The sequence below is a fragment of the Neoarius graeffei genome, chromosome 19 (assembly GCF_027579695.1).
Source record: "Neoarius graeffei isolate fNeoGra1 chromosome 19, fNeoGra1.pri, whole genome shotgun sequence".
Classification (NCBI taxonomy): Eukaryota; Metazoa; Chordata; class Actinopteri; order Siluriformes; family Ariidae; genus Neoarius; species Neoarius graeffei.
Genome location: NC_083587.1, coordinates 24,669,820 through 24,694,531, shown reverse-complemented (window position 1 = coordinate 24,694,531; position 24,712 = coordinate 24,669,820). Strand labels below are relative to the sequence as shown.

Sequence of the window (24,712 nt, the reverse complement as noted above, 5' to 3'; positions counted from 1 at the left end):
AAATGTAATAGGCAATGACCATGAAACGTTTCCCCTTGGAAAGTTGGCATGACACTGCTGAACGGTCTGCCACTGCACTGACAATATTTTCTCACCTTCCCTCCTTCTCTTTCCCTGCTCTTCTCTTGGCTGTCCAAACCTTAATTTAGTTTGTTGCAACTTTTTCATTTTGCACTCTGGTAAAGCTCTATAATGCGATGTGACTATTAGCCTACGTTAGGTTAGGTAGGCATATGTGATAGAGCGTAGACTACACCCTGCCTGTTTTATCCAAAACCCAACTTCCCCGGCCGACACTAGTATAGGCTACGTCGCGTGATGCTGCGTTAGACATGGCAACGATAGAGATAGAGGCTGAGAGATTTCAGATGACATTAGACAAATGTGAATTTTATTGGGGGGAAATACAGATGCCATGTGGATGCATACGCTGCGTTTTACATTGATCACTGCTCGAATTCAGCGTAGACCAATTTTAAATTTCTGAAAAAAAATACCGAGGACATGACCTCGGTGTCCTCAATGGTAGTTACGGCCATGAATAAAATGTAGCCCTCTTTGATTTAAAAGTTCCAAGGACATATTCCCTTTCTCGATCGTACTGTCATCCCCACCAAAAGATGCATCATCCTCTCGCATAAAATCCAGGATATCGGGGGAGCACATTTCATGCACACAACAGGCATTACACACCAGCTGAATGTTTGCCTGCGCTTTGACGGCCAAAGTGTATGTTTTACGGTCTATGTTTGCACATTTTAAAGGTGGGGTACGAGATTTTGGAATAACGGTTCCTGCAAGCCATATTTTGAAAAGAAACACGCCCGCCCTCGCCATGCTCCCCCCCCCCCCCGTCTCCACCCCCTCCCCCTTATAAAGCCTGAGAAAATCCGGCTTTATAATGGGTGTCTATTGTGTTACACACCAGTGGAGCTCGTTAAGTTAGAGTGTAGAGAGCTTGGAAAAATAGCTCAAACTTTCTCATTTAAACTGTGTTTTCAGCCCCAATTTTCACTCCACACACACAATTTTCTCAAAAGTAGTAGCCACACTTGTCCTGATTCACACAATGTGTCTACCTACACGATAGGACTTGCAGTTTTTGAATGAGAAGCCTGAAAGTGAGGAGAGGGCAGGCGCGCAGCCTCATATACTGCCATTATAAACGTGGCAGAAAAGTCACTCGTTTTTAACTCGCTCTAGTGACCTCACTTTTTACACTACAGACAAAAAAAATTACATCAGTGTGTTCAGGAGAGCCTTGTGGCGCTCACTGTGAAAGAATTTTGTGAATATCTCCTTCCATTTTCGTGTAAATCCCCGTTGTTTGGAGGGAGCACACTGAGAAAATCCTGCGCTCTGTGAGACACTCTGCTCGCAGCGCGCGGGTTGGGGGAGGGGCTGCTCGCTCTCTCACACACACACACACACACACACAGAAGGGACGGGCTGCTCGCGGGCTTCAGTCTGATTGACGTGTCAGTATCCAATCATTTTGAGGTGGTACCTTGATATGATTGGATGGTGTTTTTCCTTTATTTTACACTGTAGACTGGATTAAAATATTTCGTTTTTGGGTCAAACCTTCTATTGTACTGCTTGCAACATGGGTGTGAGGAGCTTTTCAAGCAATATGATAAAAATACTCCTGAAAAAAATCTCGTACTCCACCTTTAAGTGAACAAACTCGTCACACAAATCACAAGCAATTGCATTTGCTTTCGATCTCACAGTCTTCCCACAGTTAGGGCATGGACACCTAGATGTTTTGCAGGTGGATGGTCCAGGGCAAGGACCAGCAAACTTTCTGTGACAACCAGTAGCGTAACATTTATCCTTACTTCTCCAACATTTCTCCTCCTGGTACGTTGTTTGTTGGGGGCATAATGGAACGGTCGGATTAATTTATTAAACAGTTGGTAATGTCCGAAGGGTATTTGACTGGAATGTTTGTTACCAGCTAATTCAACAAACAAACCTGCTTCCGCGTTTTTGCTAGCCGCAAATGAGTTGTACAGTCCTACGATTTGACAAAACGTCAGCAGGAAAAGTAGGATAAACTGTCCATTGGCCATTTCATTCACCAACATGACAGAAAAAAGTCTCTAAAACTTTAAAAACATTTAAAACTTTACCGCGTGGCTGACATCGCTCTCAGCCCTGGTGTGATGCACATCATTAGCCATCAGGATGTGAAGTACGGTTCTGGTGGAAGAACACGCTTGGTTGACCATGTTAAAGGAAAAAAACATGCGGAATTGGTGAAATTGAAGCTGTTGAACTATAGATTACCAGGTAGACCATCTTGTTCACATTTATTATTTATGTAGTTTTAACTTATGTTATTGTTCATAATGTTCATTGTTATCATGAATATGTAATGAAAGAGAGACCAAAAGAGCAAGGAAAAGCCATATAGAAAGTCAGAAAGAAAAGAGTAGGCTTTCTAAGCTGAAGAAACTGCTAACAAAGAAAAGGAAATAAATATAAATATTGACTTGTAAATAGTTGTATATAGTTTTTGACTAGAATCTGTCTAACATGAACAAGAAAGACATTTTGGTATTGAATCAGTTCAAAAACAAGAACATTAGTGACTATTATTTAATAGTCAGTCTAGAATTTCCCCCCTGGAAAAGACATGGTACCCAATGAATTGATACAAATCGACACAAGAATATAAGTGAATTTACAATATGAGGTATGTTATTGATATATTTTCATTCTTCAAGTGAACCCTTATCAGTTAAAAGGTAAATCAGTTCAAATTGTATTATTTCAACATAATAATAACAGTTAAAATTAAATGGCATGGTTGAGAAAATATTTGCTTTCAGGAGATGCTTCAAATCTATCAATATACACAAAATCTGTTCAGCTTCTGGGGCCCTGCGGCCCCCAGGCCCACGGCTCCTGGGGAGCTGCGCCCCCCCAGACCCCCTGCTAAAATTGCTCAGATTTTGTCATTTCTATTTCACAGTCCTGAATTATACAACATATCTTTTTAAAATAAAATAAAAAAACCTAAGAATTTGGTGCACATGTCTGAATTCATTTTGGGTTTTCTGAAATCAACGCAAGGTCCAAATTATACATACAGAGTCAAAAATATACATATGCCCATGTAAAGTATTAATTCAGTGGTGAAAGTTTGAAATAGTCTTAACTTGCCCAGGCCTGTTAGTGATGATTGACTACAGCTGGTAGTTTCTCTGTGGCTACAAGTACAAGTTATTGTAGGTGGAGCCATATTGCCAAGGTCTGGAAGATGACCCAAATTGTGACCTCAGCTGAGAGGAAATTAGTTTAGTCCAGGAACCACAAAGATACAGGCCTGCCATGAACTGGAAGCTGCTGGAACAACAGTGTCACCATCTACAGTCAAGCGAGTTTTACATCTCCATGGCCTGAGAGGCTGCCGTTCATGAAAGAAGCCCCTGTTCCAAAATTGACACCTTCAAGCTCAACTGAAGTTTGCAGCTAACCATATGGACAAAAAAAAAAAAGTCTTCTGAACGAAAAGTTTTATGGTCAGATATAAGACAAAGATTGAGTTGTTTGGCTACAATGACCAGAGGTATGTTTGGAGGAGTAAAAGTGAGGTATTCAGCCCCAAGAACGCTGTACCACCTGTTTAACAAAGTGAGTGGAATAATAAAGGAGGACTACCTCAGAATTCTTCAGCATTACCTCAAACCATCAGCTCGATGGTTGAAAGTTGGACACAATTGGGTGTTCCAACAAGACAATGACCCTAAACACATCAAAACTGGTTATGGAATGGATAAAGCAGGCTAACAATTAAGTTTTTGGAATGGACTTCCGAAAGTCCAGACCTCAACCCTACTGAAAAGAGATAAACTGTGTTTAAAAGTCAGGTCCATGCCAGGAGACCAACAAATTTAATTGAACCCTACCAATTCTGCCAAGAAGAGCAGTCAAACATCCAACTAGTATTCTGCCCGAAGCTTTTAATAGCTACCAAAAGCATCTGGTCACGGACAAAAAGACGTTAGTTGTCCAATCATTCTGCCACAGCAAAAGACCAACTGAAAGTCCAGTGTTGTCATGACATTCATGTCCATGATGAATGTCTAAACTTTTGACCACAACTGTAAGTTACAATTTCAAGTGTTCATATTTAAAAAAAAAACAAACAAAAAAAAACCTCAGTCCACACTCATGCCTTCTTCCTCTGTACTGCTTGTTCAAGGAAATGGAAAGTTACTTTTTTTTTTAAAGTAAGGATGAGGCTTTGCAAACATTTTGCCTTGGTTATGACCCAAATAAACCAAAGCAAGAAGAATAAACACTGACGACACAGGGCCTGATTCTCATTTAATATATTTTAACTTGAACAGCTTGCTCTGTCTCATATAAAACAAAAATACAGGCTGTTTCAAAAACTTTGATAAATATCCCAGAAACTACATAGTCGAGGCAAATGAAACTGAACAGGCTTAATGTTGAGCAATATAAAATTTATTCCTCAAAATTTGAATGAGAAATTCAAAAGGTGTGTGGATTCCATGAACGATTTCACAAATTTTCAATATTCGCGCCGCCTGAGACACAGACACACACAGCCTTCCTCTTTGAGTCCAAATCTGCATTACAGTTGGTGCATTTTTAGAGAATTCTCTCATAAATGCACGCTGCACAGTCTCGTTTGACTGTGTTCGAGCGTACTCTAACACACAAAACGCCTTTTCTTGTCCAGTGAATGGCATATCTATACCTAAAAAGATAAAAACAAAAACCATTAAACATAAAATTTTGACCTGTTTCCACACATGCTGTTAAAATTTGAGGTCGACTGTATGAGAATTGCCAAAGTTATTAGATTGTGAAATTATATTATATATATATATATATATATATATATATATATATATATTTTTGAAACACCCTGTATATTAACAAAAACAGATGATCAATATTTTTGAAATAATCCAGAAATGTATTTAAAAGTGCAGGAACGTGATCGTGGTACCAGGATGAGTGATTACTGTTTAAATTGTGAACATGTGACAACATTTTCGTGTTCCTGGTTTGGGATGGAAGCTCCAAGCCTCATTGTGTTTTTTTCTCAGCCAGAGATGCTGCCAGTTCTAGTTCCTTCTGTGCCTCTTCTCTCAACCGAGCCTTTTTCTCCATGTTCCTGCTGGTCAGGTTGTCATGGCGACTTGCAGCCTGCAGGGGCAGATTTTTATATTTTTTTATATATATATATATATATATATATATATATATATATATATATATATATTTATTTATTTATTTTTTTTTTTTTTTTTTTTTTTGGGGGGGTGGACTAATTTAAATGTTCATGTTATGACCATATACAACAACCATGCTTTCATTGGTGTCACTCAAAAGGATGAATGTATTTTCTCCAAAATAAGGAGACAAGTGCCCTTCTGCTGCCTTACAAATGGAACAAATATGTTTAAGTACCATATCCATGTTGATTATTGCCATAGGCCGAGTTGCCAATTTATTACGCAAGTTCCACTGATGGTCTATTTTTAAATGACCTATATGGAGATGTAGTTATCCAAGTATCAGATCTGTATAGTTGTAAGAAGGACCTACTTGTTTTCCCAGGATGACCATGCAGATGCAGCCTCCAATAGTCAGGACGATCATGGCATAGCAGGCTTTAACACGCAGTCTGTTCCTGGCTGCATCAATCATCTCAAATCTGGAAATCAGGAACAAAGACTGTGTGTAACATGAAGGTCAAAAATGCTTTTTACATTTAGCAAATGTTAAAAACCTCAGCAAGGACGCATACACTGCACAATACAAGCAAGTGCCAGCCTTGGCAATGTCTGCAACTCATAAGCGCGAAGCCTCCTTCCCTGCGACTGACAGCCACCGAGGCCCCGCCTCCTTCCCTCCCTGCGACTGATAGCCGCCGAGGCCACGCCTCCTTCCCTGTTCAATATCATCATTTCAACTGTCAAGCAAAAGCAAAGACTATTTCAGAAACATGGGCCTTTTATCTCTTTTAATGTGTGAGAAAGCATCTGTATCCCATATGAAAATCCTCAGCTCTCCATATGAACCATATCTGTTCTTTGATCTCTTTCCAGATATCACAAATTACACCAATTAACTTTACACACTGGGCAGTGACTTTGAGAACAAGCATTATATGACTTCATAAACAATTTGATCTGGTTATGTAACAGGAAGTGACCACTTACGACACAAGCTCTGGGATCTGCTCCTTGGATTTGAAGCGTCCAGACCACACAAGAATCTTCTTGTCCGTCTCGGACGGCCGGTAGCCGGGCATTTTGAACCCTGGTCTCTGTGCTGTAAAGAACAGGAAGAAGAAGAAAAAAAAAGATGAGAATTAAAGAGTGACCTGGTAGATGAAAAATAAATAACGCTTTGCTTTTTACCAGGGTGTCTACAGGCATCCTTAGACTTTTTTCATGACATTTCAAATGGAATTTAAGAGCAACTTTGCAATGATGATGACATAGAAAGTATGCATCCCCCTCATTTTTTTTATTACATAAATTACACTTAGCTGAAGCATAAAACAGGCTAGAGCTGTTTACTGTGTGTGAAGCGAGTTGTGATCAAATAAACCCATTGCTACACCTTCACCTTACAACCAACCACACCCACTTAAACTCTGTTTGCCTTTTGAATTGCCTCAGGTGTATCTACAGGTATCCTGAGGTTACTTTTAATTTTATTTACTTATGTTAAACAACTTGAGGAAATTTCTATATATTTGTATGTCTGTTACAAAAAACAGTTACACCATCAGCATGTGCTGACAGAAAAAAAAAAAGTTGCAGCAAATTTCAGAGTTGCTGGAGTAAACAGGTATTTCAGATCATTTTTTTTTCAGGCTCCACAGGCATCCTGAACAGAGCGGAGTTTAACATTTCAGAGACACAAACAGAAAAACAGGCTTTAATGGACCATAAATATATAAAACACACTGATTGTGATAGGAAAGTCCCAGCAAAAGTGAAAGGTAAGATGTATAAGACAGTAGTGAGACCAGCTGTGATGTACGGATTGGAGACCACGAAGAGACAGGAGGCAAAGTTGAGGATGTTAAGGTTTGTGATAGGAGGTTGGACAGGATAAGGAACGAGCACATCAGAGGGACAGCACATGTGGAGAGCTTGGGAATTAAGCTAAGAGAGATGAGACTGAGATTATATGGGCACATCCTGAGAAGAGATGTAGAGCATGTTGGAAGGAGAATGTTGGGGATGGAGCCGCCAGGCAAACGAAAACGAGGAGATACATGGATGTGGTGAGAGAGGACATGAAAGTAGCAGGTGTGGTAGAGAAGGATGCGGAAGACAGGGAGCAATGGGGACGAAAGATCCGCTGTGGCGACCCCTAATCGGGAGCAGCCAAAAGAACAAGAAGACACTAATGTACCAACCTGGGGTTGCCACACATGCCTCTTCATGTGGTTTACTGCACAACTTCCTCCTGCCTGCTGAATTTAGTGCAGATCTCTGCAACTGGCCTGGAAGTAAAACACAATGAGAACCAGATTATCATCAAGGAAATATGACATGACACTTGTGTCAGAAAAATGTGCGACTCTTAGGGCACATGGTGCGCCCTTTACGGGTTGTGACGTCACTAAAGTGGTGGTGGTGGGAACTCTGGATTGATTGTGATTAGAGACACTGTATCAGTCATAAAGAATTAAAGATATATGTTTAAGGAGAATAAAGAAGGAGTGAGCTTGATGGATTATGAATGAAATCGGAAATAAACGTTATATTCCCACCAATGATAAATACATTACAGTAAGCATGAGTTTTACAATCAAGAAGCTTCTCAAAAAAGGAAATCAGCGATTTGTTGTTTTGTTTTTTAATTATAAATGTTTCATATTTTCATCCAGAAAGAAACAATGTTTCCTAAACCACAATAATGCTACTGACCTACCTACAAAAGTACCAAAAGCGGCACGAGATCTGCTGATTGCATTGAAGATCATGTCTTGAAGTTAAATATCGATATACAACGACAAAAAGAAAAGATCTGTTGTTTCCTAAATCATTAAAAACACACAAATCCCCCAAACTTCTTTCTTCTGTCACTGAAATCAGCCTGAGCTCATTGACTGTGTTGGTGAAGTGCGTAGCTTGCCGAGCCGGTCTGTGCTCCCTTCACTGGTCCTGCGGATCTGCGTTATGGACTGTTTTCAAATTTCAGACTCAGAATCAATCGTATTTAATGGCCAAGTTTGTTGACAAACAGAAGAAATTTGGTTCCGGGAGTTGGTGTGTGTCTAACAATACAGAAAGAAAAAAAAACGGGGGGAGTGAATATATGCATATGTACACTACCGTTCAAAAGTTTGGGGTCGCTTTGAAATGTCCTTATTTTTGAAAGAAAAGCACTGTTCTTTTCAATGAAGATCACTTTAAACTAATCAGAAATCCACTCTATACATTGCTAATGTGGTAAATGACTATTCTAGCTGCAAATGTCTGGTTTTTGGTGCAATATCTCCATAGGTGTATAGAGGCCCATTTCCAGCAACTCTCACTCCAGTGTTCTAATGGTACAATGTGTTTGCTCATTGCCTCAGAAGGCTAATGGATGATTAGAAAACCCTTGTACAATCATGTTAGCACAGCTGAAAACAGTTGAGCTCTTTAGAGAAGCTATAAAACTGACCTTCCTTTGAGCAGATTGAGTTTCTGGAGCATCACATTTGTGGGGTCGATTAAATGCTCAAAATGGCCAGAAAAATGTCTTGACTATATTTTCTATTCATTTTACAACTTATGGTGGGAAATAAAAGTGTGACTTTTCATGGAAAACACAAAATTGTCTGGGTGACCCCAAACTTTTGAACGGTAGTGTAATATAAGAAAAATGTCTATATTAGGGTGCATCAGTTGCCCCCTGAAAATGAAAAGTTCCTCCGATCAGGATGCATTTTTGTTTTTATGTTCCTTTTGGTAAGAAAACACACTGGGTGAAATATTTTGACAAGATTCAAAAGTTTAATGGTGGCACCAGGAGCTCAAAGTTATGGAAAAAGCTGCTATTTTATAACTTTTATGACAAAATTTCGATCACTTTTCATGAAACATTATGGCACCTTATAGAGTATACCAAATATCTTAGATACACATTTTTAGTACATATTCTAAATATATTATCAAGCACAGTTTGAGTTTTAGCTGTTCATTGAATCATTGTTCAACTACTTTTAAACAATACAAATGTATTATGAATCACATTAATGCTTCTCAATCCCTTGCAAAGGTTCCTAACATGATCTCTGGGTCACAAGGAATCAATAAATGGAGTCCAACATTGTGATTCAAACCTTACGCGAAAACATAAAATAAGCGTTTTTTGGCAAAAAATGAACCTCATGGTGCCAACATTAGACTTTTGAATATTATGGTCAAAAAATTTTTACAGGATGTCTTTATTGGTGAAAAGGAACACCCAAACAAAAATGCATCAGATTTTATGAAAGTGAGGACAACTGATGCACCCTAGTATATATGTACATGTAATATGGACTATATAAACATTACACAAAATAAAAAATATGCAATCTATTATAACTACTATATACAATATCCATAATATAGGCAGGCGGGGGGCAGCACGGTGGTGTAGTGGTTAGTGCTGTCGCCTCAAAGCAAGAAGGTCCGGATTCGAGCCCCGTGGCCGGCGAGGGCCTTTCTGTGCGGAGTTTGCATGTTCTCCCCGTGTCCGCGTGGGTTTCCTCCGGGTGCTCCGGTTTCCCCCACAGTCCAAAGACATGCAGGTTAGGTTAACTGGTGACTCTAAATTGACCGTAGGTGTGAATGTGAGTGTGAATGGTTGTCTGTGTCTGTGTGTCAGCCCTGTGATGACCTGGCGACTTGTCCAGGGTGTACCCCGCCTTTCGCCCGTAGTCAGCTGGGATAGGCTCCAGCTTGCCTGCGACCCTGTAGAACAGGATAAAGCGGCTACAGATAATGAGATGAGATAGGGGGGCGGCACAGTGATGTAGTGATTAGCGCTGTTGCCTCACAGCAAGAAGGTCAAGTCAAGTCAAGTTTATTTGTATAATGCTTTTAACAATAAACATTGTCGCAAAGCAGCTTTACAGAATTTGAACGACTTAAAACATGAGCTAATTTTATCCCTAATCTATCCCCAATGAGCAAGCCTGTGGCGACGGTGGCAAGGAAAAACTCCTTCAGACAACATGAGGAAGAAACCTCGAGAGGAACCAGACTCAAAAGGGAACCCATCCTCATTTGGGCAACAACAGACAGCATGACTATAACATTAACAGTTTTAACATGACAGTTTTGTTGATGTTGTAACTCTTCACTGATGGAAACTTGAGTGCAAAACTGTTCATGACAACTGCAGTCCTAAAGTTAGCAAGTCAACTGTAGTCCTCAGCCATAAAAGCATTACTGTAAGAGTCCAGAGCGTCCTCCAGGTGTAACTTTCAACTGTCCTCATGGGTCCATCCTCCACAGGAGCGATGCAATAAGACTCCAACCAGACAAAGGGCACCAGGATGGATCAAGCAGGTCCGAGGGGCAGAAGAGGTCAGCATCTCGATCCCAGGACCGACATGTAACTCAGAAGGACAGATTGATTGGGGGGGAGGTAGAGAAAACACAGGTTGTTAGGTATGCCCTAAAAATGACACAAGTATTAAGTCTGTGTCGTAGGCTCACAGAGACGAGAGTCTTGACATCAGGCATAATACACAACAATGGCATGTTAATATGGTTAAAAAATATCATGAGCGGTCCGGGTTCGAGCCCCGTGGCCGACGAGGACCTTTCCGTGTGGAGTTTGCATGTTCTCCCCGTGTCCGCGTGGGTTTCCCCCACAGTCCAAAGACATGCAGGTTAGGTTAACTGGTGACTCTAAATTGACCGTAGGTGTGAATGTGAGTGTGAATGGTTGTCTGTGTCTATGTGTCAGCCCTGTGATGACCTGGCGACTTGTCCAGGGTGTACCCCGCCTTTTGCCCATAGTCAGCTGGGATAGACTCCAGCTTGCCTGCGACCCTGTAGAACAGGATAAAGCGGCTAGAGATAATGAGATGAGATATATACATATACACACACACCTATATTATATATAATATCTGTATCATACAGGGTGGCACGATGGTGTACTGGTTAGCACTGTCGCCTCACAGCAAGAGGGTCCTGGGTTTCAGCCCAGCGGCCGACAAGGGCCTTTCTGTGTGGAGTTTGAATGTTCTTCCCGTGTCTGCGTGGGTTTCCTCTGGGTGCTCTGGTTTCCCCCACAGTCCAAAGACATGCAGATTAAATTAATTTGTCTCTGTGTCAGCCCTGCCTCTCAACCATAGTCAGCTGGGATAGGATCCAGCTTGCCTGATATCCTGTAGGACAGGATAAGCAGCTACAAATAATGGATGGATGGTTCTGTATTGCACAATATCTATTAAATATTTGTAATATGTTTGTGTGTGTATCATCCATTATCTGTAGCCACTTACCCTATCCTACAGGGTCGCAGGCAAGCTGGAGCCTATCCCAGCTGACTATGGGCGAGAGAGGAAGGGTACACCCTGGGCAAGTCACCACGTCATCACAGGGTTGACACAGAGAGGCAAATGACCATTCACATCTACGGTCAATTTAGAGCCATCAATTAGCCTAACCTGCATGTCTTTGGAGGAAACAGACACTAGGAGAACATGCAAACTCCACACAAAAAGGCCCTCATCAGCTGCTGGGCTCGAACCCAGGACCTTCTTACTGCACTAACCACTACACCACCGTGCCCCCCCCCAAATATATATAAGCCATTCCACCGAATCGGTGCCATTTCTGTCCCTAGAAAATTATATGTATAAATGCACATAAAAATGTACATTAAAATACATTTCCTTATTACGCAGAATGCCCTGCACATTGATCTGATTTCAAATTTAAGATATATAATTGTCTCATCTCATCTCATTATCTCTAGCCGCTTTATCCTTCTACAGGGTCGCAGGCAAGCTGGAGCCTATCCCAGCTGACTACGGGCGAAAGGCGGGGTACACCCTGGACAAGTCGCCAGGTCATCACAGGGCTGACACATAGACACAGACAACCATTCACACTCACATTCACACCTACGGTCAATTTAGAGTCACCAGTTAACCTAACCTGCATGTCTTTGGACTGTGGGGGAAACCGGAGCACCCGGAGGAAACCCACGCGGACACGGGGAGAACATGCAAACTCCGCACAGAAAGGCCCTCGCCGACCCCGGGGCTCGAACCCAGGACCTTCTTGCTGTGAGGCGACAGCGCTAACCACTACACCACCGTGCCGCCCATATATAATTGTAAGGATTAATAAAAACTACCTAAAACACTGAAAAATAGCATGTGTTACCTGTCCCCGCACTCTAACTTTATACTTAACTATGACATATTATGATTAAAATCCTTCAGAAACAGTATTTCTTTTGCACTGTTGTGTGACTCCATATCCTATCCATGGTTTAATTATATTTTTTTCATAAGAAATCCACAATATCTTAGTTAAAATACACATTTTAGTCGTGTCCCTGAGTTTTCACTCAGTCCTGTTACCCAAACATAATTACCCCATCTGACAAATTTGGAACATTCCATAAATCACATGCTCAACAGGAAGTTACATCAATTGTGTCTTCTGAAGGCCATGGGAAGACCAAAAGTTAGTTCTCGCATTTACTTTTCTGTATATTTGATGATTTTTTTTTTTTTTTAACTTTGACTGATAAGGTCAATGTCAACATACTGTCCTGTGACTTAAATTATTTCTTTGATGATATTTATTTATTTTAAAAATACAGATTTTTGGTGGCGGCATGGTGGTGTAGTGGTTAGCGCTGTCGCCTCACAGCAAGAAGGTCCGGGTTCGAGCCCCGTGGCCGGCGAGGGCCTTTCTGTGCGGAGTTTGCATGTTCTCCCCGTGTCCGCATGGGTTTCCTCTGGGTGCTCCGGTTTCCCCCACAGTCCAAAGACATGCAGGTTAGGTTAACTGGTGACTCTAAATTGACCGTAGGTGTGAATGTGAGTGTGAATGGTTGTCTGTGTCTATGTGTCAGCCCTGTGATGACCTGGTGACTTGTCCAGGGTGTACCCCGCCTTTCGCCCGTAGTCAGCTGGGATAGGCTCCAGCTTGCCTGCGACCCTGTAGAACAGGATAAAGCGGCTAGAGATAATGAAATGAGATGAGATTTTTGGTAAATCACTAGAATGTGCTAAGTGTGGTCATGCTATTAGCGATGATGCCATGTGGCTTAATTCCATGTATTAGCTAATCCTAGGCTAAAAACTCAGTCCTGTTACTTTCAGTCCTGTTACTCATATAAAGAGTATGCAGCCATTTTTGACTTCCAAACCTTGTAAAAAAATAAATAATGTAGCCTGAGGTTGACCAATACACATTTTGAATAGTTAAATATGTGTGTTATTATAATCAGTGTTGAAAAGATATAACAAATTAAGTTTAATTTGGGAGTGGTACAAGGAAATGGCACCCATTTGGTGGAATGCCTTTCATATACAGATCAAATCAAATCCAATCAAATCAAGTTTATTTGTATAGCGCTTTTAACAATAAACATTGTCGCAAAGCAGCTTTACAGAATTTGAACGACTTAAAACATGAGCTAATTTTATCCCTAATCTATCCCCAATGAGCAAGCCTGTGGCGAGGTGGCAAGGAAAAACTCCCTCAGATGACATGAGGAAGAAACCTCGAGAGGAACCAGACTCAAAAGGGAACCCATCCTCATTTGGGCAACAACAGACAGCCTGACTATAATATTAACAGTTTTAACAGGTATAACCCTCAACTGTCCTCATGGGGCCGTCCTTCACAGGAGCGGTGCGATAAAACTCCGACCAGACACAGGGCACCAGGATGGATCAAGCAGGTCCAAGGGGCAGAAGAGGCCAGCATCTCAATCCCAGGATCAACATGTAACTCAGAGGGACAGATTGGGGGGGGGGGAGAGAGAGAGAGAAAGAAAACACAGGTTGTTAGGTATGCCCTAAAAATGACAAGTATTAAATCTGTGTGGTAGGCTCGCAGAGACGAGAGTCTTTACATTAGGCATAACACACAACAATGGCATGTTAATATGGTAAAAAATATCATGACCTGCTCTGGCTGGATGCTTGATTGGGTGATGGGAGCACACTCCTCAGCAATGATGAGATGCAGATGGGACCCTTGGGGCTGGCCAAGACAATTCAGTTACATTTCACCGGGTCTGGGACATGCGACAGAATGTCTGATGGCCGATTCCCTGCAGGCTACGATAGCCAGTCGAGGTCTCCACCCTCTCCACCAAAAGATTTCCTGTTGACTCCATGTAACTCAGAGGGACAGATTTGGGGTGGGGGGGAGGGAAAGAAAACACAGGTTGTTAGGTATGCCCAATGTCACCTGAATAAGTAGGAGCAGTATACATATTGCACCGAGTACAAGCAGGGACTCCGGCAACTAACTATGACAGCATAACTAAAAGGAGAGAGCCAGAAGGTAACACAGGCATGAGGGAGCCCCAGGACATAAAGCAGTAGCCACTACACCGTCAACAAACTTGAGTGAGCAAGCGAGTGGGAACTGACAGCATCCATACATCCCAGTTTACCAAAACACTCTATGTCTGAGGACCCTCCAGATCTACTCCTTTACCTCATAAACACCATTAACAAAAGGCTTGACTAAACAGATATGTTTTCAGCCTAGACTTAAATGCTGAGACTGTGTCTGATTCCCGAACATTACTTGGAAGTCTGTTCCATAATATATATATATATATATATATATATATATATATATATATATATACTAAAAATACAAGTGGTATAATGGTACGGATGGATCAGGTCAGATATTTATGACGTTGATGGTATGGGGAAAGAAGCTGCTCTTATTTCACAAGCAACATTGTCATTTTCCCCCATGACAATTTTGTTTATTCCAGGCTACAGTGGTTATCCTACGTACACAACTGCGTACAAAACATTGTTCATCTCAGCATGTTGTGATTGCTGTTATACGTTCAGTTCATCGTAACGTTCATCACGAACCTAATTTAATATAAATGTATCTATGTATCAGCATAAATCACGGCATTGTGTTTTGTTTTCCATCAGCCATTTACTAACTCACTTTTTAACTTTCTATTATCATAACTCACTTTATTAACAATTTAATTCGCACTTTACTATTCAACAGCTGTAGTTTCTAAACACTTTGACACACTTAGGTGCAGTGAAGGTACATCTGCTAAATAGGACCTTGTTGAGACTGTTAGTAGTCCGTCCAGACCGCCTGTTTAGGACGTTCAAGTACAAAAGGACATTTAAAAAATAATAAAATAGAGTTTCTATAAATGTAAACATTAGGAATTTTTCATGAATCATAAATACAGTTAAAATATGAATTTAAATCTTTTTTTTTACTCTATTTTAAATTTCACATTAATCTTTATTATTATGCTTTCGTAACGTGGCCTTTCCTATATTCTTTAAATATATATTGTTCATTTATATTTTATACAGTCCTCTTAATTTGATCAGGTTAGCCAACTAAACAGTGCAATATTCTTTTACCTATATAATGCAGGCAGTGTTTGGGCAGCTATGATCCTCACGGGTTTAGAGGACCCTTCAGTTCACTATGGCGGCGCCCGGTGGTACTCTGAATTGTGAGGACTTTTTAATGTTTCAGGTAAATGCTTTTGCTTTGCCTTTTTAAAAAATTACAAATTAATTCTTTTGAATAAAAGCTCATCTTTGTGAGCTTGTTGCTGTTTTATTGACGAAGTTTATTAGCGGGGTTCATACAGTGACAGAGTTGACTATGGCTGATTTTTTCAACTGTTGGTTGTGTAGTGCACTAAATAGGGTCTAGAACCCGTTATTTCGTGTCTTATGTAGGGCACATATATAGGGAAAGTACAGTCAATTGGGATGTGACCGAGCTTTGTATAGGATGTGTATGAGGGAAAGCTGCTCTACATTTTAAACTCTCTCATTTATACTGTATATACAAGTTTGTTTGTCTTCCAAGATAAAGTGTGGATTCTGACTAATATATAGTATGTAGCTTAGGTAGATTTTGCAAGTTTGACACTTTGGTGGAGTATAATCTATTTCAATTTGCAATTTATGTAGCATTTTATGACTAAATAAATGTTTGGGCATGCCTGTAGGTGTTCAGGTTTTTCAGTGACAATTTAACCCAGGGGGGAAAAAAAACATGCATGTCTTGTCAATACTTTGGTAACATTTATGGCTAATGAGGTTCATGAAGACCGAATAGTCCTGTGTTTCTCTCTCTTTCAGGAAGTGTTAAAAACAATGCGTACCTTTGATGACAGGATTGTCCACGCTCTCAACACCACCGTGCCCACGGTGTCCTTCTCAGGCAAAGTGAACGCCACACAGACCTGTAAAGAGCTCTATGAATCTGTAAGTGTGCTGTAGAACTAAACTGTGCAGTTTCCCAAAAGCATTGTAGCACAAAGATCATCGTTAAATGGTAGAGCATGCAGCACAATGAACACTCTCTTTCTCCCTCCCCCCCAGTTAAGATGCTCTTAACGTTAAGAGGCTTTTGGGATGCCCATCTGATCAGTACATTTCATTCAGGTCTGAATCAGATTGTGCATTTGCTTGCATGAGGGAGGCGCTTACTGACGTGTGTGTGTGTGTTGGTTGTCTTTTCCAGCTAATGGAGGCCCATATGAGTAGAGATAAAGCAATAAAAGCATGTATTCTAGAAACATCAGAAGTTGTCGGACGGTTACGTGAAGCGAGGGCGAAGGACAGCGACAACCTGTCAATCATCAGACAACTCAGGAAAGAACAGAACAAGGTAGTGGTCTTACTTACTGAGGTTGTTTCCTTATCTACCAAGGTTGGGTACATGTCTGTTTACATGTTTCTTGAGGCAGTGCACTTATCTACTGAGTTTGTTTGTTTAGGCTGTGTATATATCTACTAATGTGTTTTGTATATCTCTACCTTTACTTGAGAAATTTACTGAGGTTGTGCAAATATCTGCTGAGTTTATTTTATATACCTATCAAGGTTGATTAGTTCTCTACTGAGCTTGGTACTTTTCTACCGAGGTTGTGTACAAATCTACCGACTTGCCACCAGGGGGAGACAAACCTCAGCACGAGCTCCAGCATCTTTTACAGGGAAAAGTAATGAACGTGATTTAACAGTTTAATATTTCAGTTCTTTCGGTGTACGAATCGTATTGGAGATTTCAAATTTAAGAAATAACATTATTTTTTCAAAAGTTTAATTTCCAAGTTAAAATGCAATCCTGTGCATATTTCTTGAGGCAGTGTACTTATTTACTGAGTTTATTTGTTTGTTTAGGCTGTGTATATATCTACTAATGTGTTTTGTATATCTCTACCTTTACTTGCACCCTATTTTTTTCACACAAACTGTTATACATTTCTATTTTATGACTTCTACATTATTGAGTCAGTACAAAAACATTTTAGAGTCCAAACGTTTATTTTCCAGCACAAAATAAAATGTTCCAGGAAAAAAGTATGTATCTGAGCAGCATATTACATAAAAAAAAAAAAAAAAAAAAAAAAGTTTATTTGCACAGCGCTTTTAACAATAAACATTGTCGCAAAGCAGCTTTACAGAATTTGAACGACTTAAAACATGAGCTAATTTTATCCCTAATCTATCCCCAATGAGCAAGCCTGTGGCGACGGTGGCAAGGAAAAACTCCCTCAGACGACATGAGGAAGAAACCTCGAGAGGAACCAGACTCAAAAGGGAACCCATCCTCATTTGGGCAACAACAGACAGCCTGACTATAATATTAACAGTTTTAACAGGTATAACCCTCAACTGTCCTCATGGGGCCGTCCTTCACAGGAGTGGGGCGATAAAACTCCGACCAGACACAGGGCACCAGGATGGATCAAGCAGGTCCGAGGGGCAGAAGAGGCCAGCATCTCAATCCCAGGATCAACATGTAACTCAGAGGGACAGATTGGGGGGGGGGGAGAGAAAGAAAACATGTTGTTAGGTATGCCCTAAAAATGATGTGCAAAATGAAAGTATTAAATCTGTGTGGTAGGCTTGCAGAGACGAGAGTCTTTACATCAGGCATGAAACACAATGGCATGTTAATATGGTAAAAAAAATATATCATGACCTGCTCTGGCTGGATGCTTGATTGGGTGATGGGAGCACACTCCTCAGCAATGATGAGATGCAGATGGGACCCTTAGGCCTGGCCAAGACAATTCAGTTACATTTCACCGGGTCACCGGTGAAGAGAGCATAAGAGAGCACTTTTCAGATTAAAAAAAGAAAACATAATGAAGGCTACTGGGTTTTGGTTCTAAATGAAGAAGTGAGTGTGACAAAGTATCCAGAAGAACTGTGGCTGGTTCTGTAAAATGCTCAGTAAAACCTACAGCTCATTTCCGCATAAAACTGCACTCACTGGACCTGAGACTTTTTTTTTCAAAGCAAAGGGTTGTTTCACACTAAATATAGACTTTGCTTCATTTATTATGGCTTACTGCTGTTACATAGGTTTTTTTTTTCTATGTTGAAAACTATGTTGAAACATTTCATTTCATTTTTTTAAAGCCATTTTTTGGTCTATAGCACTTCTTTACATGTGCCTAAAACTTTTGCCCAATACCGTAGCTGAAAAATTCCTGCATCTACTGATTTCTTGGTTTAAAAAAAAAAAGCTAAAGATCCACTTTTAGTTCTGTTTGCTTTTATTTACTTATTCAGTTCCATCTATTTTTCGTAAGTAGACGTTTTAAATTGTAAGAGTTGTTTATCTATTGTATTTATTTATAACATCTTCATAAAGAATGACCTTTTCTTTATCGCTTTTACATTTGCTCTTAGTTAAAACTCATGCAGTCAGAACTGAACATTGAAGAAGTCATCAATGATCGCAGTTTGAAGGTCAGAATGTCTGCATGCTCTTTCTGTATATTTATGTGAATTGTGTATCCTGAACTTTTTCACCAGATTCAGAAACCTTACTTGTACACTAATCACCTTTGACATAGATCAGTGCCGTTCACATTTTTCAAAACGCTTAATAAACCACACCCATTGACGACTTTATTAGGAACAGCGGTACAGCATCACTGTTCATTCATACAATTATCCAATTTGACCTGAATAAAACAATGTGTGGGGGGGGAAGAAATGTGTTTTTTTTTTTTTTTGTGACTCTGATCATGGCATGGTTCTTGGGACCAGATGGAATAATCACCCTTTACAACCCTGGTGTGCTGAGCAGAAAAGCATTTCAGCATGTCCAACACATTGAACGTTGAGGTGGATGGACTACAGGAACAGAAGACCACAGTGGATGTAGATAGTAGAAAAGTGTACATATACTGTACTTTCTTATTAATTGCTCTGTGTCATGTTTTTCCGAGAATAAGGAGAAAAAACATAGTTTTCTACTTTCCTGCATGCAAACATTTCTGGCTGGTGGTTGCAATTAAATGCTGTAAATGCACACTCCGGGTTCTACCTCAAGTTTATTATTTCTTATTCTTGCGAAACAAACCCTTATTACTGTGTATTATTTCCCTTTCGTGTTAGCAAGTCTGCACCAAGTAAACAAATTTAATCTTTTTTTAAATGTACACATTTACATATGCAATGCCTTCTTACTGTTCTTCTCAATACTTCTGGATTATTTATTAAAGTTTCCCTTTGATTTAGAAACATTAACAACTGTATTTTGATTCTCTGCAGGTTTTCAATGAACGATGTCGAATCCACTACATCCCTCCTAAGATCAATTAAGCCTCATTGCCCTTTGGAGAGATTTACAGTATTCACTGCAATGGCTGTGATTCACAACTGGAGTGAATTGGAATGCTGCTCTGATTCCCACTGTTAGTCTGAACTCCTGTGTTTGTAAATGAACATGAGACTTCTGCTCTTCATACAGCTGTTGGACAAAATGGATTTTATAAAGAATTTTTTTTTTCCAGTGGCCTGCGTGTTTTTAGTTCTACTCTCTCGCTTAACAATTTACACTGCAACCTGAATGGTGAGGATGAAATGAAATTGTGTGTGCGTGCGTCTGTGCAGGATTGGGGGGAAAGACCCACCGATGGTACATTTTGATTAGACTCTTTTTAAAGGAATGAAATCGAGTAATAGCTTGATAAATAAAGGTACTGCAGTCCGTCCCGGTCATGTTCATACTGTTAATACCAGGATTAAGGAACAGGACAGTTTCCTACATAATAAGTCAGGAATAAAACACTTGAGGGTACATCAGTAATCAATGATGATATGGTGTGACATGGCACGGCACGAAGTCTAGTTCCTGTAACCCCCAAAAATTATTTTCCATATTCACATCCTGCACCGTCTTGTACCAGAGTGATTCCCCCCCCCCCCCCCCCCATGATCAATTAAACAATCCATCATTCTTTTTAACCATTTATTTTTTTGCCTTTAATGATGTGGAGCTTCTGCCAAACAAGTTTGTGTAACCAGTTGTGTGTTCTAATGTCATTGAGGTCTGTATCTCAAAAGTAGCCAAAAAATATACTTGCACGAAAGCTAGCTAGCTCGAACACCATCAAATAGCTTCCTCCATTCTTCACGGTCATCCATGATGTTTTTCAATTCCTCACTGGGTAATCCAGTATCTTTCCTCAAGTGGTCAACATAAGTAAGTGCTGGTCTTCCCCTCCTCCTTAGTCCTTGCTTTAGCTCCGAAAGAAGCACTTGGCTCACTAATTCCTCCTTTCTCCTCCAAATGTGCCCTATAAAATTCAGCATCCTTACACAAAGTGTTTATGATATGCTGCTGAGGTTTCTGTACAGCTCATTGTTCGATTTGTGATCTTTCCAAGAAACACTGAGAACTGCTCTTAGCATGTGTGCGCGTGCCTTCTAATCGGCTGTTCGTATCCTTTGTAAGTGTCCAGCACTCTGCACCGTACAACAAAACGCACTCAACTGTTGCTCTGAAGAACTGTGTTTTTAGTGATCTCTCTAGGTTAGATTTCCATAGTTTGTCCATTTTGTTCAGTGCTTGCCAAGGTAGTCCAATTCTTATTTTCATATCCCTCTTGCTAGGTTCTATCCACAAACCAAGATACTTAGTCTTCAACCTGTTTCAGCTTCTTTCCCTCTAGCATTATCAAATCGGCATCTGCCTGGTTGTACAGCATGTTCTCTGTGTTCTTGTAGTTGACATGCAAGCCAATAGCTTCTCTTGCAATTTCCACCCTCAATAAGAGTAGTCGGGCCTGCTTCACATATTTTGAAAGTAAGGCCAAATCGTCAAAAAAGTCTATGTCGGTGATGTATACAGCAGGTTGTTGAGAGCCTTGTCGTTTTGATGTCATGAACCCTATTTCTGGATCTTTGGTAGCTTCGTGAAGGGCGTAATCTAATGCGACTATAAATAAGAATGGTGCAAGAGTATCTCCTTGTAGGACACCTGCAACTACATCAAAAATCTCAGTGTCTCCATCAGGTGTAAGTACTTGTGCAACTGTGTCTTTGTAGAGAATGTTAATTGATTCCACCATTTTAGTGGGCATGCCGTAGACTGTCAATATTTCTATCAACTTTTCTCTGTGTATGGAATCAAACGCCTTACTAAAGTCAACAAGCACTGCTGGTAGTTGTTTTGCCTTTATTCCTTCAATTAATCTCCTCAGGGTTAAAATGTGCGAGAAGGTCGACCTTCCAGAGCAAAAATCATATTGGTTTATTTGTAATAGTGTATGCAGATGTGGTCTTATTCTGTCCAGAAGCAGCTTTTTGTAAATCTTGGAAGCAGCAACCGTCAGTGATATTTCACAATAATTTCCTGTTTTTCCAAGGTCACCTTTCTTTGGTAATGGCACAATCCCACTCTCTTCCCAAATTTACGGTCTCTTACCATTTAATGGCTTGCTGCAAGAAGTTGTGTGTTTAGGGCATTTGACTTCCAGACTTCGATAGGAATGTTGCCCAATTCAAATGCCTTATTGTTTTTAAAGCCTTTCACACATCTCTTTAATTTTTCCATGCTGAAGTTGTGTTGATGGTTTGGATCACAGTTCTTGTTTGCTTAGGCGTTATCACAGGTGGATGTCCTCGTAAGTTCAAAAAGTGATGTTTCCATTTCCTGATACGATCTTCTGGGTTCTTTGCTTTTATTCTTCCCCTGTTGGTTCCTTTTCTTCCAGTGAATTAATTGACAGTCTCCTATACCAGCTTGGACTTCTAGTGCTCAGCAGCATTACTGATAGCATTTACTTTTTCCTGTGCATACCTATCCTGTAGGAAAGGTACACGAAAGAAGTTGCCTTAAAACGTTTTTATTGCATAGAGCCAATGCAAGCGTGAGTGATTCCTGTAAAAACACTGAAGTCTAAGTTTCCTCCATTAGTTTTTAAGTTGTGTCCCTTTCGGGGAGGATCGCCCCAAAATAAAATGGCAGCTCCTTTTAATATCATCGTAAAAGGAATCTCTTTGTTTAAAATACAGACTTCTGATTGTCTGCCTATCATGGGGCTTCTCATTAGCTGAAATATACTTCCTGCTATTTTTCAAAAGAAAACAGAATTACATTTACCATATGGCATTTTTAGGTTTTTACTACTTAATGGCGGGTCTGTGTTTGTCACGTGAAATGCCTTTGTGATGATAATCAGTGGTGGAGAACACAAGATGATCACATACACATAAGGTCCTCTAAACTCAAAGATTTACATTTCCTACAGTTCATTACCAGCATTTTTAGCTTGCTAAATTGTTAACGTTAGTCTGAAAAAAGGAGGCTACGGGTATCCGTGTTGCCGTTGCCTCGTAGCTGTGTTCTCATGATGACAGCACTTGGTCACCAAGTGTTTCATGTACACAACTTCCCATGTTGTAATCACAAGCTCACAAGTTCCATTTGAAGGCAGCATAATTTAATGCCGTACCGGGTCACCTTCCACCAAAAACGTGTACATTTAAGGAAGAGTGTTTATTCAGTGCATTCAGTCACAACACTGAAAATACACCACCTTCTTCAGGGATTTGCTGCACTTCTTTGCTGGCATCATATTCCTCAGAGGACATTTTTTACTGTACTTGTCAAAGACGCTATGCAGTTCCAAAGCTTACAGAGACTTTGGCTAAAAATACAACTGACACTCCAGAAATGAACACGTACCAGTAGACTGAAGTCCCAGAACCTACAAACTTCTGTTTACATACGGCATTTTTTCACTCAGGGTACACATTTGGAGAAATAAGATGTTATGCAGGTGTTTTTTTTTAAATATGTCAAGATTCTTGTATTAAACTTACAGTACTCAGTGTAAATGAGTACACCCCCTTTGAAAAGTAACATTTTAAACAATATCTCAATAAACACAATTTCCAAAATGTTGGAAAGACAAAGTTTAATATAACATCTGTTTAACTTATAACGTGAAAGTAAGGTTAATAATATAAACTTAGATTACACATTTTTCAGTTTTACTCAAATTAGGGTGGTGCAAAAATGAGTACACCCCACAACAAAAACTACTACATCTAGTACTTTGTATGGCCTCCATGATTTTTAATGACAGCACGAAGTCTTCATGGAATGTTCATGGAATGAACAAGTTGGCAACATTTTGCAACATCAATCTTTTTCCATTCTTCAACAACGACCTCTTTTAGTGACTGGATGCTGGATGGAGAGTGATGCTCAACTTATCTCTTCAGAATTCCCCAAAGGTGTTCGATTGGGTTCAGATCAGGAGACATACTTGGCCACTGAATCACTTTCACCCTGTTCTTCTTCAGAAATCCAACAGTGGCCTTAGATGTGTGTTTAGGATCATTGTCATGTTGGAAAAGTGCACGACGACCAAGGGCACAGAGTGATGGTAGCATATTCTCTTTCAGTATAGAGCAATACATCTGTGAATTCATGATGCCATCAATGAAATGCAGCTTCCCGACACCAGCAGCACTCATGCAGCCCCACATAAGGACACTGCCACCACCATGTTTCGCTGTAGGCACCATGCATTTTTCTTTGTATTCCTCACCTTTGCGACGCCATACAGTTTTGAAGCCAAAAACATTTATCTTGGTCTCATCACTCCAGAGTATAGAGTCCCAGTAGTCTTCATCTTTGTCAGCATGGGCCCTGGCAAACTCTAGGTGGGCTTTTTTTGTGCCTGGGCTTTAGGAGAGGCTTCTTTCGTGGACGGCATCCATGCATGCCATTCCTCTGCAGCATACGCCATATTGTGTCATGGGAAATAGTCACCCTGGTTTGGCTTTCTACTTCTTTAGATAACTGCAGTGAACTTGCATGCCGATTTTCTTCAACCCTTCTCATCAGAAGACGCTCCTGTCAAGGTGTTAACTACCGTGGACGACCTGGACATCTCTGTGAGATGGTTGCAGTTCTAGCTTTCTTAAATTTTTGTACCACTTTTGCTACAGTATTCTGACTGATAAGTAAAGCTTTGCTGATCTTCTTGTAGCTTTCACCTTTGTGGTGGAAAGAAATTATTTTCTTTGGGGAATTCTGAAGAGACAAGTTGAGCATCACTCTCCATCCAGCATCCAGTCACTAAAAGAGGTCATTGTTGAAGAATGGAAAAAGATTGATGTTACAAAATATCGCCAACTTGTTCATTCCATGCCTAGAAGACTTGGTGCTGTCAT

At 40.3% G+C, this 24,712-nt stretch overlaps 2 protein-coding genes across 2 annotated transcripts; one reads left to right on the top strand and one right to left on the bottom strand.

Moving 5' to 3' along the window:
* Positions 1-4,460: 4,460 nt before the first annotated feature.
* On the bottom strand, positions 4,461-8,158 carry fam162a (family with sequence similarity 162 member A). The gene is made up of 5 exons (XM_060899915.1): positions 7,945-8,158; positions 7,427-7,513; positions 6,213-6,324; positions 5,596-5,704; positions 4,461-5,193 (listed from the first exon to the last, which is right to left on the bottom strand). The coding sequence occupies exons 1-5, from the start codon at positions 7,994-7,996 to the stop codon at positions 5,074-5,076; spliced, it is 480 nt and encodes a 159-aa protein (XP_060755898.1). The 5' UTR covers positions 7,997-8,158; the 3' UTR covers positions 4,461-5,073.
* A 7,501-nt stretch (positions 8,159-15,659) lies between these two features.
* Positions 15,660-20,439, top strand: mix23 (mitochondrial matrix import factor 23). Its single transcript, XM_060900868.1, has 5 exons — positions 15,660-15,737; positions 16,355-16,480; positions 16,740-16,886; positions 18,923-18,982; positions 19,793-20,439. Exons 1-5 carry the CDS (start codon positions 15,687-15,689, stop codon positions 19,841-19,843), a joined length of 435 nt encoding a protein of 144 aa, XP_060756851.1. The 5' UTR covers positions 15,660-15,686; the 3' UTR covers positions 19,844-20,439.
* Positions 20,440-24,712: the final 4,273 nt, after the last annotated feature.